We start from the raw sequence: 13,728 nt of genomic DNA on the forward strand, positions 1-13,728 counted from the left end.
AAGAGCCGGGCTCGTCTTCCTCTCAGACTGCAGGGTGACCTGAGAGCTGCTGGGTGGAAACATCAGCAGCAGGCACAGAGCGGCGAGGCCTCCCATGACGACCAGCTGCTGAAACACAGAAACAAACTGCTCCACATCCTGAGCCTTAAAGGGCCGGTACCGAGTGTTTTCCAGCCACTTAGGGCCACTTCACTGCAGAACTAAGGTGTTGTGTTACTTTCAGTTGTTATAAAAATACTATATATCAAATATGACTTAGAAAAATGTTGAGCTAAATAATAAAACAAAAGTGAGACATTTTGTGGCGTTTTTAGGTAATAAAGCAGTAAATCACTGGATGCCACAACTTCAGACTCAGTGAGCAGGAACTGATCAGAATGGGGCACAAAAAGTGTCACATATCAAAAATAACTTAAAATAACATTTGACTTTCTAATTTATCGCCTTGAAATTGGGCCTCTGTCTCTTTAAGAACTCCTGCTGTTTCTGAAGCTCCGCCTCCAGGAAGTCCTCTCAACATGGCTCCTCTATTAACCCTTTAACGTTTTTACCAGCGTTGCAGTTCCACCACCTGGTTGCTAATTGCTGCTGGCTAGGAGGAGGAGGGGCTAGGTCCACCCAGGCTTTCAGCAACTGAATGGTTGTCATGGAGATGAAAAGATTTCGCTAACATTAAAGCAACTCCAGGTTTGCCTTGATGAGAAAAAAAACATTAAAATGGGACAGAAAGATTGTAATAAAGTCATTTTAAGTTACACTGCCCCTTTAATGGCTTTTATGAGCTTTTAATAAAAATGTTTTTCATTTTTATTTAACAATAAGACTAAAGCTGAAGCCCAGATTTCATCCAGCAGGACTTTCTTCCCCTTACAAACATTCAGACCTCTAAAGAAAAGCCGTCCATTATTAAAAATGAGTTTTTACCTGAGTTTTAGGAACCGAGACGCTGCTTTCCTCTCGCTGGTTGTTGTTCTTTCTGCCTTTCAGGCTGACTGAGGTGAGACTGGATCCAAGACGACAGAAATCCCCGAAGACGTCGATATTTCTTCAGGGAATCCTGCAGAAAAGCAGCATCACGTCCTGGAGACGGAGATTATTAAACGCTGATCTGCAGCACTTTGAACCACAGATAAAAAATAAAGAGGAAACTTCTGAGGATGCTGCATTTTATAATTAAAGTAAAGGATCTTTATTTTAACTAGTTAGTTAGTTAGTTTAACTAGTGATATAAAGAGTGACACAATTTAATTTGAATAAAAACGATCTTTTTACTTCTTCTGGTTTAAAACGAGTTTAAACTTGAAACTTCAGTAGCTAATATATAGAAATCAATTTAATGGAAAAACCCAGTAAGTTCAGGTTTTAGTTTGTAAAAATAAAAACTCAACATCTGAAACCGGAACAGGTTGTATTTGGAGGATGCAGCTCCCCCTTGTGGTCAGTGATGAGTACAGCAACTCAAGACGGCGTTATTTCTTTGCTTTATTTTTCAAGTAAAAAATATTTAATAATTAAATATTAAACAGTTTTTTTAGAATCAATAATCATACATATGTGTGTAACATTCAGACATGTTGGCTGAAAGATGTAAAAACTGTAGAAGAAAAATATTCAAATGAACCTGAAGCTCTAAATGAATTTACTTTGTTTCACCTTTTGAACTGAAACAGATTTATTTTTTCTCCTTCCTGACGTCAACAGAGCCGAGCGTTTCAACATTTTCTCCCCATAAAGCAACGTTCAGTCAGCTTCACATTTCAGACCAGACTGTTCCCCAAACACAGAACTTCCCATCAGTGTTTCATTTCCTGACCTTTGACCTCAGATGTCAAAGGTCAGGAAATGAAACCTTTATCTGCCTTTCCCAGGCAGATTCCGCACAGCAGGGAGCAGAAAGTGATACGGTGGAGAACCTGAGAGCAGAAATGTTTTATCAGCCGCATGTTCCTGCAGAAAACCCAAACAGAACTTTCTAGAATAAACCCTGAAATATCTGAACTTCAAAAGAAACAAATCGCAAGAAAAACAAAATTTAGATTAATCCCAGATAATTTTTAAAACTTTGAAATTAATTTAAACTTTTCTAGAAAAAACAAGAATATTTTCTGAGCAACAAAACTAAAAGATTTGAGAAAAAATAAATAAATTGTTGAATGAATCTCAGAAATGTTCTAGAAAAAAAGGCAATTTCTGAGCAACAAGTCAAAAATCCCTAAATGTTCAGATTAACCTCAGAAGATGTTTGATCTTGAAATTTGTAAAAAAAAAAAAAAAAAGGATAAAAATGACTGAAATTTTAAAATTAATCTCAGACACTTTAAACTTCTGGAAACCTGAATTTTTAAAGTCCTCAAGAGAAATGTCCAAGTTTTCTTCTAGAAAATTTCTTTGGCAGAACTGGAATATTTTTCCTCTTCCTGTGTCCAAATAAGGAAATCCTAAAAATTATCTGCTGAACTGAAACCAAAGAAATGCAGAAATGTTTTCCTAAATAAATTCATGCAGGTTCGTTTCCTTCCTTAAAGATCATTTAAGCAACAAAAAGATATTGCTGAAAAATCTTTATTTTGACAAATACAGACAAAATTCATTTTTACATTAGTTTAAAGTTTTAAAACATTAAATGATTTCAACATTTTGTTCTGCCTTATTTATGTTGAAGGCACTTAAAATGCAGATTTTTAAGTTCACGTGACTCAAGTTGAAGTCAAAATCAAAACATTTAGAGTGAAAAATAACAGAATAAAAACTAGAAATCCCAAAAAACACATAAAACCAGAAACTAAAAATATCTACAAGCTCATTTAATTTATCTTCAGTTTCTACTTTTTACATATTTACAGTGCAGACGTGGATGTAGTTCATGACTGATTCAGTCAGCAGAACGATTTTCCCTCTGAATCTCCTCCAGTGACGAGGTTGAAACCCAGAACCAGACCCAGAACCAGACCCAGAACCAGAACCAGACCCAGAACCAGAACCAGAACCAGAACCAGACCCAGAACCAGACCCAACACTGTAACGGTTCACATTATGGCAGCCGGTCCGGACCCGGCCAGAACAGAGTAAAGGAGAACAGATCCGATCTGGAGAGAAATCACAGTGGACTCAAAAAGCAGGAAGCACCGATTTACTAATTTGATCCAATACCAAAAACCGATATTTATCAGGCTGTTGAGATTTATAACCAACTGCAGTTTTCTGGCCAATAAATGTTTGAAAGTCTGACCTGCACATTCAGATTTTTCTTCTTCCTGAAAAGTCAAAAATCTTCTCAATGAAATAATTACGTTGGCAGCAGCGCTCTGACCTCTGCCAAGCCGGCTGGGTTGGCGCATCGTCAGTCACTTATTCGGCTATGGAAGAATAAAATAACAGAAAGTCAGTGGACTTTCAGGACAAGAGCAGCTTCACACGTTTCAGCCAAACGCCGAATGTTTTGGAAATGCAAGTAGAAGGAATGTAAATACATTTAGGGCTGCAGGAAGTGTCGGCTTTTATAACTACATTTAGTTTAATTAGAGTTTAACGCCTTAAAATTTGAACAAAATTGCATTTTTCTTCTAAGAACCTTCATATTCACACGTAACGCCGCTGTCTTATAGTGTCAAACGTCCCGATATAAATGGTATCGATTATCGGCTATAAGAGCAGGATTGATATCAATACCAGCCTGAATTTTCATATCTGTGCATCCCTAAATATTCTATTATCTTTTCTTTGGACCAGAACCGCTGACAGCATTTCAGCTGAACGTTCTGCATTTGTATCAGCAACAAGACAGAAAAAAACATCGGAAGCTGCGGTTTTACTTATCGGATCGATTCTGATAATGATACCGATGTTCACGCCGATATATCGTGAAAATAATAAACATTTCTGGTTTTCTCTGCTGAGTGGAAACTGTTCTGGACCAACAGTCATCGTAAACATCCAGGCAGCGACGAGCTGCAGAAACCGAAACGCGTCAAACAGCAGCTGGTGCTCATGAGGTCAGCAGGTCGGACACGCCGCCGCGTCGCTTCACTTCTGGACGTTAGCGTGACCATCAGAGTTCGTAAAAACACGAAGTCGTGAAACAATGGTTCATGGTTTCAGTTCCTCAAATATCAACTTTTAAAGACATTCCTGTTCCAAAAATAATTTAATCCATCCATAAACTTATGGATTTAATTTAACTTTGTCAAAATAAATAAGGGAAAAGGTTTTAAATATTTAGAAATGTAACTTTTTGCTCTGGAAATGGTGAATTAAAGTTCATTAGGGCAGAATTTTGGTCATTTCTGTGACGAAGCATTAAGGCCAGGACGAGAAAAAGAAAAAATAATGATGAGAATAAAGTCACAATATTATCTAAATAAAGTCGTAACATTACGAGAATAAACTCAGATGACAATAAAGTCATAATACCAAAAAAACTGAAAAGAAAAACAAAAGTGATACAACCAGAATAAAAATCGCAACAATATGAGAATAAAGTCGTACGACAAAAGTTACAATGTCGCAAGAATAATCCTAACCAGAAAAAAGTTGTAATAATAAAGTTATAATATTACATTATAGTCATATTACCAGAAGTTTTAATGATATGCGAAAAATAAAGATATTACCAGAATAAAGTTGTAATAATAATAAAAAACGAGAATAAAGTTGTACGGCAAAAGTTATAATATTGCATAAAAAATGTAATGATTGGAGAAAACGCTGGAAAGATGCGATAATAATAAAATAAATCTGTAAAAGTAGGAGAATAAAGAAACGTTACGATAACTAAAACAAAAAATGAGGAAATTTGAGCATCTGGTTCAGAAAACACATCGCGATATTATCGCTTTATCAGCCGATATCGATGATACACTGATGATGATTTTTATATTTCTGGTTTTTATTTTTTTAAAACTGCTGCTCCGTTACACGGCAGGTCGTTGCTAGGCAACCGAAGAGCCAGAGAATTGGTTAATGCCACCAACCTGCATGTTGAATATTCAACCAGATTATCTATTGAAACTGATCATGTTTATCACTATTTATGTTATTGATTTATTGTCCAGCCTGAAGGAAACTGATGTAAAAAAAAAAATAAATAAATAAAAAAAATATTTTGTGTCACAAGAAACCGAAAATCTGATCATCATTTTTCTGTCAGAACCACTTTTCTCGTAATTTTACGACTTTTCTTTTGGTAATAATAATATTTTATTATTGTAATTAAAAATAATCTCTTAGTCCGGCCCTAATCCTGCGTCGTGTTTTTCTCTAAGACTCAGACGGTGTGAAGCCGTTCCGGTGGTCCGGGTCGGTCCAGTCTGCGTCGGTCCGGTCCGGGTCGGTCCAGTCTGCGTCGGTCCGGTCCGGGTCGGTCCAGTCTGCGTCGGTCCGGTCCGGGTCGGTCATGTCTGTCATGGGCGTCTCGTCAGAGCTAACGATGCGGTAGAGACCCGTCTCCGTGTCCCTGCTGCTCGGCCGCCTGCGGTCCTGCAGAACCGAGTAGATGAACCCGACCGGGACGGGCAGCATGGCGAAGATGATCAGCAGAGCCAGAACCGCCAGAGCCCAGCCGGGATACGGCAGCCGGACCTCCGACGCCTGGAAAACAAAACATCCATCATTCAGACGGTTTATTAAAATCACAAAGGTTTTAGTTTTTGTTTTCCTCTTTGCAACAACAAACTTCAACATTTCAGAGTCAATAAACATTGTTTATGTTTACTAATAAAATCTGAAAAGTGCGTGGTGCATTTGTGTTATAACTTTGACTTTGTTGTTTCACAAACAGAAAGAAATAAAGAAATAAAGCAGGAAGTAAGAAGAAAATAAAAGCCTGTTAGAATCTCACAGTTTCAGGCTTTTATTTTCTTGGTTGTTTGTGAAAGTTTTCTAATGAGCCTCTGGAGGCGGTTCTGACCCGCTGCGTACCGTTTCCTGGTTCCAGCTCATGTACGTCGGCGTCTCCATCAACATGCGGACGCTGGTGGCGCCCAGCAGCCCCAGCATGGCCAGCAGACACACGTACTTCCACAGGTACTTGTACACCGCCGACGGCCTCCAGCCCAGCATGGCCTCCATGTCGTCCAGGAACCTGGAGGGACACCAGCGTCAGCGGGGAGGACGGCCGCCGCGGCGCCCCGGCGCTGGCGGCGGCGGCCTCACCTGTCGGCGCCGTAGAGCCACGAGACGCTGAAGGTCTCGAACACGACGACGATGATGAGCGGCAGCGTGGCGGAGTAATCGTCAAACATGGTCACAAAGTAGTTCCCACAGCGCTGCGTGAAGAGCAGGCCGATCAGGAAACCCGCCATGCAGCTGGCCACTGGAACCAAGATGGACGACCGTCAGGGGCAGAGGTCAAAAGGTCAACCAGTCAGAACGACGCTGAACTCAGAGGTATGAAGTGGAGAATCACCAGTGAGCTTGGTCTTGTTGCGGGCCAGCGAGGCGAAGCGGTCCCGGAGCGGCGCCAGGATTCCCTCCATGGTTCCGAACATGGTGCTGAGTCCGAGGTTCAGCAGCATGAGGAAGAACAGCGCCGACCAGAACGGGCTGCCGGGCAGCTGCATCATGGCCTCCGTGAAGGCGATGAAGGCCAGACCCGTCCCCTCCACGCCCTGCCACCAAACGCAGCCGCCGTCAGCGCCGACCAGAGGTCAAAGGTCAACCTGAGAACACGCCTCACCGTCTGCATCTCCTTCTCCAAATCGCAGTCGGTCAAATTGGCCAGAGTGTCTGCATGCTGGTTGAACCAGGAGCTGTAGGCCCGCCAGTCCACAGAGTCCGGGTCGGAAAGGTCAAAGGTCAGCGCAGGCAGCAGGCCGGCATGATGCTGCCACTGCAGCCGCTTCAGGTTCCTGCAGGAAACGAACGAGTGAGAGAGAAAAACGTCCCGACTTCAGCAGAAAATCTGAAATTAAACAAAGAATCTATGGAGGATAATAAATAAAAATAAATAAAACATGAAAATAAAAACAAAGAAAGAACAAAAATAATAAACAAGTGAAATGAAGAGAGGAGGAGAGAAAGAAAGAAAACAAAAAATAAAAACAAAAATATCAACAGAAGAAACGTTTAGAAGGAAGAAAATCCAGAAAAACAAAAAGTGAGGAAAGGAGAGCAACATGGACGACCTCTGACCCCACCTGGCCACGCAGGTCACGACCCTTTTCTTGGCGCGGAAGCCGAGCACGGCGAACACCACCAGCGTGGCGAGCAGCGAGGTCAGGAAGTTGATGGAGGAGACGGTGAAGGCGTCGCGGTGGCAGTTGTTGTTCTTGGGGTTGTAGGAGGAGTAGGCGATGATGGAGCCGAAACCCAAACCCAGAGCGAAGAACACCTGGGTGGCCGCCTGGCGCCACACCTGGATGTCCGCCCAGATCGACAGCTGCAAACACAGCGACAGGTCAAAGGTCGGCCCAGGGAAACCTCGGGTCGGGTCGGGTCGGCGTTACCTTGGGGTAGAACATGTGGGCGATTCCCTCGGCGGCGCCAGGCAGCATGAGGCCGCGGATCAGGAAGCAGATCAGAACCACGTAGGGGAAGATGGAGGAGAAATACATGACCTGGAACCGAACAGATCGATCTGATCGATTATTGGAAAACCTTCCAGGCCGATACGAGCAGCTGGACGGTTTGAGACGAGGCAGACGTTAGCTGCTGCCGTTAGCAGCTTAGCATTAGCGCCTGCTAACTAGCAGTTAGCATTATGATCCTTTATCCATCCCAGTTAAACTTAAAGCTAAAAAAACGTGTCACAATGTAAGAGTTTCATATCAGTCGATATCAATAATTATTGATCAGGTTTTTGTTTTAATTATCTGAAGTTTTCAAACTTTCCCAGTTTGGAGATAAAAATGGTACAAATAAAGTAAAAAAAGGAAACTTTAATTGACTATTTTATAATTTAAATATGACAAAATGTTTGTAAATATCGAGTCTCAGCTGGATGCAGCGTTTTCCAAATGAAACTTTTTAACCAAACTTTAGATTCTCCTCAATGGTTCGAATATTAAGAACTTTCAAGGACTGGATGAAGAAATCAAGCACTTTCCAAACCTTGAAAACACCAAATTGAAATGTAAGTAATTTCCAGACCCAGAACTGAAACTGAAATGTTTTCAATCACTGATGCAGAATCACTTTGGTAAAAACCGATGAACGACCTTGACGGAGGACTTGATGCCCTTGAACATCCCCAGGCAGACGACGGTCCAGGCGGCCAGCAGGCAGCCGACCATGTAGGGGTTGAAGGATCCCAGCTGGTCGATGGAGTCGGTGATGTTCAGCGCTCTGCGGTACCAGAAGAACGACGTCGGGGAACTCGCCTCGCATTCCTTCTCTGGAGCAAAACAAACCTTTAGAAAACCGTCAGATTAGTCCACCTGACCTGCAACGCTGCGTGTTCTTACCCGTCACGTTTCCGTGTTTGGGGCACTGTTGCCAAGGCAACGGGTACTGGAAGGAGTTGCCCAGGTAGAAGAGGCTCCAGGCGAGGATCACGTTGTAGTAAAGCGCCACGAAGAAACAGACCTGAGGAGAAAAGAACATCCAGTCCCACGACTCAGGAATCCGTTTCTGAATGATTTACAGTTTGTAACACAAAACGTTTTCTGTTGAACTGTAAACTTGTGGATTTTAATGAACCTTCAATGTGTTTAAATAAATCTTTTCCTCCAGTCTGAATTAAAAATCTGAATCGAATCTCCAGAAGCTCAAAGATTCATATAACTAATATTTATTTAGTTAATCAGATAAAAACAATAAAAACATTTTGCACATTTTGTGTTTAACCACATGAGCTCAAGTTATTCAATACTAAACGTTTTAATGGGAAACATTATGAGCAACATCATTAATTAGATCGTTCCAATTAAATTCTTATTTTTCTTGCCGTCAACAGTAGATGATAAATCTGCAGCTAAAAATCCTTCTAGTGTTTGAAAAACAGCAATTATTCTCCTGATTATTTTATTGATTAACTGATTAATAATTGGATGTTTATTGTGTTTTTTTAGGGAATATATAAAAATATATTCATTCACATATTTTTGTCCAGTTTTGGCTTCATTACTGATTTGAGAATCTTGTTCTTTAGAGTCGACATACTGCAGTTAACGATTAATTACTAAATTAGTTGACTTATTATTTCAATGATCAATTAATTGCAATTAATCATTTCAGTTTTCGTTCTGAGATCTGATCGCTGGTAGAACAGTAAATATTTCCAGGTAAATCATAAATCAGATGTTCTCTTGGTGTTTTTCTGCTCCGATTTCCTCTGAACTGTAAACGTTTCATGTTTCTCGCTGCGTTTTAAACTTCTAGTTTTCCTACCACACAGCTGGAGTAACCGATTCCCGCCAGCCTGGGAGAGATGTACTTCCAGACTCCGATGCTTCCCTGCCGGATGTCCTGGCCGGCCGCCAGCTCCAGGAAGAACAACGGGATTCCAACCAGCAGCATCAGCAGCACGTAGAGCAGCAGGAAGGCTCCTGCAGAGGAAACCAGAGGCTTCAGCCTGGTCACATTCAGACTAACCCCATTTGGAAATGTTGGCATTTTTATGGGAACGTCGATGTTCAGAGAACAGGGAGGGATGTTAGCAAAACGTTACAAATTTCCAATTGATAACAAAATACATTTTTTATGATTTCTGGGATTTGTTCTGGATTCCCAACTTAAAATGAGTAAATCTGTGAAAACGAATGTAAACGACGTTCCTGGGATCAGATCCTGTTTGTCTGAACATGCTGCTGGATTATGAACACATGAATTCATGCTGTCACACCTTTCTTACTGTGTAACTGCCTGAGGACAAACTGACCAACCTGCTTTAAAACCTGCCATGACTTCGTACTAACAAGTGTTTTAAGGCTGTTGTTGTTTTTGTTTGTTGTTGTCAAAACTTTATTTGTTTTCCATTTCCAGGTAATTGTGTCTTATTTCTATTTAGAGAAATAAAATCAATTTAGGCTTAGTCATGTTATGTTCTATTTTCAGCGTGCCAGATGATTATTTGTGCTGCGCAACGCTCTCACTTCTACCAAGTAACTGTTGACGAATGCTAACGCTAGTTAGCAGAGAGACAGAAAGAAGAGAAGGAAAAGATAAAAAGTTTCAAAAGTGTGGAATTGCCTTAAGTTAAATAGAAAAGAAAACGTCTCAGAGCAAAACGAAGTTCAGTTTCACAATAAAACAGCACATGATTAATGGATTATTTCAGTAACAAGACATTTTCCCAGGTCATCAGTGAAACAATCTGTCAGGACATTTTAAAATCAACATTAAGGAATTATTCACCTAAAACAAGATGGATCTGAAGAAAAGTTACCTTCAGGTTAGTTTTGTTTTCTTTCTTGTGTACTAACATATTTGTAGAAGAAACTAAACCAACAGTACTTGGTGGGATTTTGAGTTTTTGCAGTGCAGCACATTTTTTTGTTGTATTTTCCAGTTCTACATAAGTTTCTTTGTAATAGCAGTTTTACAGATGAACTCTTGTTCTGACGTTAGTTTGAGATGTTTCTTTGTATTGTTGGTTTTAAACTGCAGGCAGGACAACAGTTTCTTTTAGATGCAACATTGTTTCCTAATTTGTTTCAGCTGAAATAAATCTGAAATAAAATAAACATTCAGTCTGACCCAGAGCGGCTCACCTCCTCCATTCTGGTGGCAAAGATACGGAAACCTCCAGACGTTTCCCAGGCCGACGCTGAATCCCACCTGGGCTAAAAAATATTCCACCTTGCTGTTCCACCCGGCCCGGGACGGAGGTTCTGAGGCGGCCGGCGGCCCGGCGTCGGCGCCGCCGTCCGGGACCGCCGCTCCCGTCTTATCGCCGTCATCTGGCAGAGGCTGCTTCTCCATCTGGGAACAGAGCGAAGGAAGAAACCACCGAGCGTCACGACGCCTGATCAGCAGATGTTAGCAAACACAGAACAACGTGAATCTTGTGGATCGTTTTAGAAGATTTAACCGGTTCTGGGTTCCTTCACTACCAAATGGATCAGAAAACGTTGACCACTGGGAGGAGGAGTTACACTGAACCAACCGACACAAAACAGAAATAATATTGAATTATTTTAATATTTGGCTCTCTAATGCAAAGTCTGGGATGCAACTTTAGAGAAACAGACGTTAATCATCGCTGCCTGGCACTGAACGGAACGGAAATGTTTTCAGGTTTCTTTCTACAAACTTTTTGAGATTAATTTCTAAATTTTAGGTTTCTTTCTAGCAATTAGTTGATTTTTCAGACTGAGAAATTTTCATCTTTAATTTTTTTTTAAATTCTGAAGATAATCTGAAAATTTCAGGGTTATTTAAAACTAATTTTTGACTTTCCTAACTGAAAATTTTTTTTCTATATAATTTCTGCAACTGATCAAGAATTCTCTGTTTTTTTGGCAGAAATTTCCTTTTTTATTAACAGATCTATCAGAGTCGGTTTTCAGAAGTCAGAATTCTGGGCAGGCAGGTCGGGGACAGCTCAATCTCAAAATCCAATAGGAACATCCACAGAATCATTTTTTAAAATTATTTTTTCGGACTACCAATAGCTGCTGTTCTTGCTCAGAAGTTAGAACAGAAACACAAACAAGACAGAGAAACCAGTTACTATCGGCCCAGTTTTACTTATCGAACACATGCCGATGTTGTTGCCGATATATCTTGCATCGCTAATACACAATGAGAACGTACAGAAACAGGACAGGGAAGTAAAGGCATGTTGAGGTGAATGTGAAACTGCAATGCTAACCACCCGGCGAGTAAAGACAAGTCTATTTACCTGGGTTAGGATAATCCCAGATTAGGGGATTTACCTCGTAAATGTAAATTCCTCGTGCTTCAGATAGCTGAGACAGTGATAAAACACCAAGACTAGATAACTTGGTCACCATAACAACCCACACGAACAGGAGCATCTCCAGCTTTCAACACTGAACACAAATCAACTTTATAAGCAGCAGTTAAAGTTAGCAAACAGGTAGAGAACATGCGGAAAGATCAAAGAAACTAGCTGTTATCCTTTCGTTCACGCACGTGCGGCTGCGAATTCAACCGCCACGCTCACACGAAACCCGCGCGCCACCGTCTGTCGTCACGGTTTGAAGCAAACACTAAGCACGCGACGCTACAAATGTTACAGTTTAAGTGTAAAAATATTAAAGAGCCATAAATTTACCCGCGTGTTCTTCCCACCCAGCAGGACGTGGGCTCCGGCTCCTGCCCGTCTTCCGCCTGATGCAACGAGCCAGCCCGCCGCGATGCGTTCACAGTCCCCTCGGAACGGAGGAAGAGAGATATATTCATGTCCGTAGAGACTAGCTTAAATACGTAAAACCCTGGGGCGTTTACGTATTTAGAGGTTTGCAGAAGCTACTGCTCGATGCCGAAGTCCCGGGTTCGATTCCCAACCTTGACACATTTGCTGAATTTATTTTCTCCTTCTCATCTCCCCTCTGAATATTATCAATAAAAAATAATTGTGCCAAAAAATAAAATGAAAATAAATCTATAAATACATAAATAATAAAAGCCAAAAAGAATTTTGCTACTGATCCAGTTTATGTTTATCTGGCGCACAACACCGGTCACAGACTAGACGAAAATAAATTACACACGCTGTTTTCTGTAACTTGAACGTCGCCGATAACAAACGTGAATGAGCCGTAAATACTTGAAGAGATTAGGATTTAATTTTCCAACACGTGTCGGTGTTTTCAGTCAGGCTAAACAGCAGAATTATGCATCAGTTTATATAATAAAGAAAAACAGAGAGAATGTAACAGTTAAAACTGTTTTAAAATAACATTTCAATAGTTTACCACTCTCCTTTCATTTCAGTTTGCTGTATCTTTAATGGGTTTTCTCCTTATTTAGTGGTCAGACTTGGTTAAAATAATAATACAAACCAGTAGAAGCAATAACAACACACACACAGACACACATACACACACACACACACACTGGATGCCACGTAAGCCGCCTGCTCTGGAGGTAAATAAAACAGAAAATAACTGAGAAACTTCCCCTTTAAAGACGTGCGGAAAAGTCTCCTAATTAACCCAATAAATACTCTTTAATTACCTCTAATCGCAGGTAAAAACTTCTCCCAGGTTGACCAAATGTCGTCTCACCAGTCAACTCTTCAACCTTTACGTGGCGTGACTCCGCCCAAACATTTCCCATTGGAGGAAAACAGAGGCCGGTACAGACTGTAAAATTAATTTTAAGAATTTTCTTCCAGACTTCTGAGCGTAATTTTAACAACAAAAACTTTCTGAATGAAACTTTTCCAGAGGATTCATCCTTATGAGACCCAGAGTTTTGGACCTTTATGGGAAATCATAATATAAAATTTATCTCCCACATATTTAATGTTTTGTTTCGAAGTAGAGTTCAAATGAGAGAAAAATTCACCCGAAAACTGAAGTTCTTGACTCAAGGTGATTCCTCTCTAAAGCTTAGAGCGCCCTCCACTGGGCGCCGGTAAAATAGCAGGTTCTTTAACATTATATGTGATAAAGCAACATGAAGACAAAGTAATGCAGATTTACAAAGCAGAATAAAAAAAGATTAATTCCGTCAAAATATTTTACTGATCAAAACCTGAAAGGTGTGGTGTGCCTTTGAGTTCTGCCCCCTTTACTCTGACACCGCCAAACAAAACTAACTGCAGCTGATTAGTCAGAATATTTCATCTGATCTTAAATTCAACTCAACTTGAATTTTAGC

The 13,728-nt window shown here is 40.7% G+C and overlaps 1 protein-coding gene across 3 annotated transcripts; it reads right to left on the reverse strand.

The window, feature by feature from the left end:
- Window positions 1–2,546: 2,546 nt before the first annotated feature.
- Window positions 2,547–13,152, reverse strand: LOC122822798 (sodium-dependent neutral amino acid transporter B(0)AT2-like). Of its 3 annotated transcripts, XM_044101734.1 has the most exons (13): window positions 12,176–12,270; window positions 10,647–10,857; window positions 9,325–9,482; window positions 8,400–8,520; window positions 8,154–8,329; window positions 7,443–7,553; window positions 7,134–7,375; window positions 6,674–6,845; window positions 6,404–6,605; window positions 6,151–6,310; window positions 5,917–6,079; window positions 5,393–5,586; window positions 2,547–5,362 (listed from the first exon to the last, which is right to left on the reverse strand). In XM_044101734.1, exons 2-13 carry the CDS (start codon window positions 10,855–10,857, stop codon window positions 5,257–5,259), a joined length of 2,016 nt encoding a protein of 671 aa, XP_043957669.1. In that variant the 5' UTR covers window positions 12,176–12,270; the 3' UTR covers window positions 2,547–5,256. The 3 variants fall into 3 exon arrangements, with proteins under 3 accessions (XP_043957669.1, XP_043957668.1, XP_043957667.1); XM_044101733.1 differs by lacking the exon at window positions 12,176–12,270 and adding an exon at window positions 13,081–13,152 and having other exon boundaries at window positions 2,547–5,586; XM_044101732.1 differs by having other exon boundaries at window positions 2,547–5,586.
- Window positions 13,153–13,728: the final 576 nt, after the last annotated feature.

The sequence above is a fragment of the Gambusia affinis genome, linkage group LG20, assembly GCF_019740435.1.
Source record: "Gambusia affinis linkage group LG20, SWU_Gaff_1.0, whole genome shotgun sequence".
Lineage (NCBI taxonomy): Eukaryota > Metazoa > Chordata > Actinopteri > Cyprinodontiformes > Poeciliidae > Gambusia > Gambusia affinis.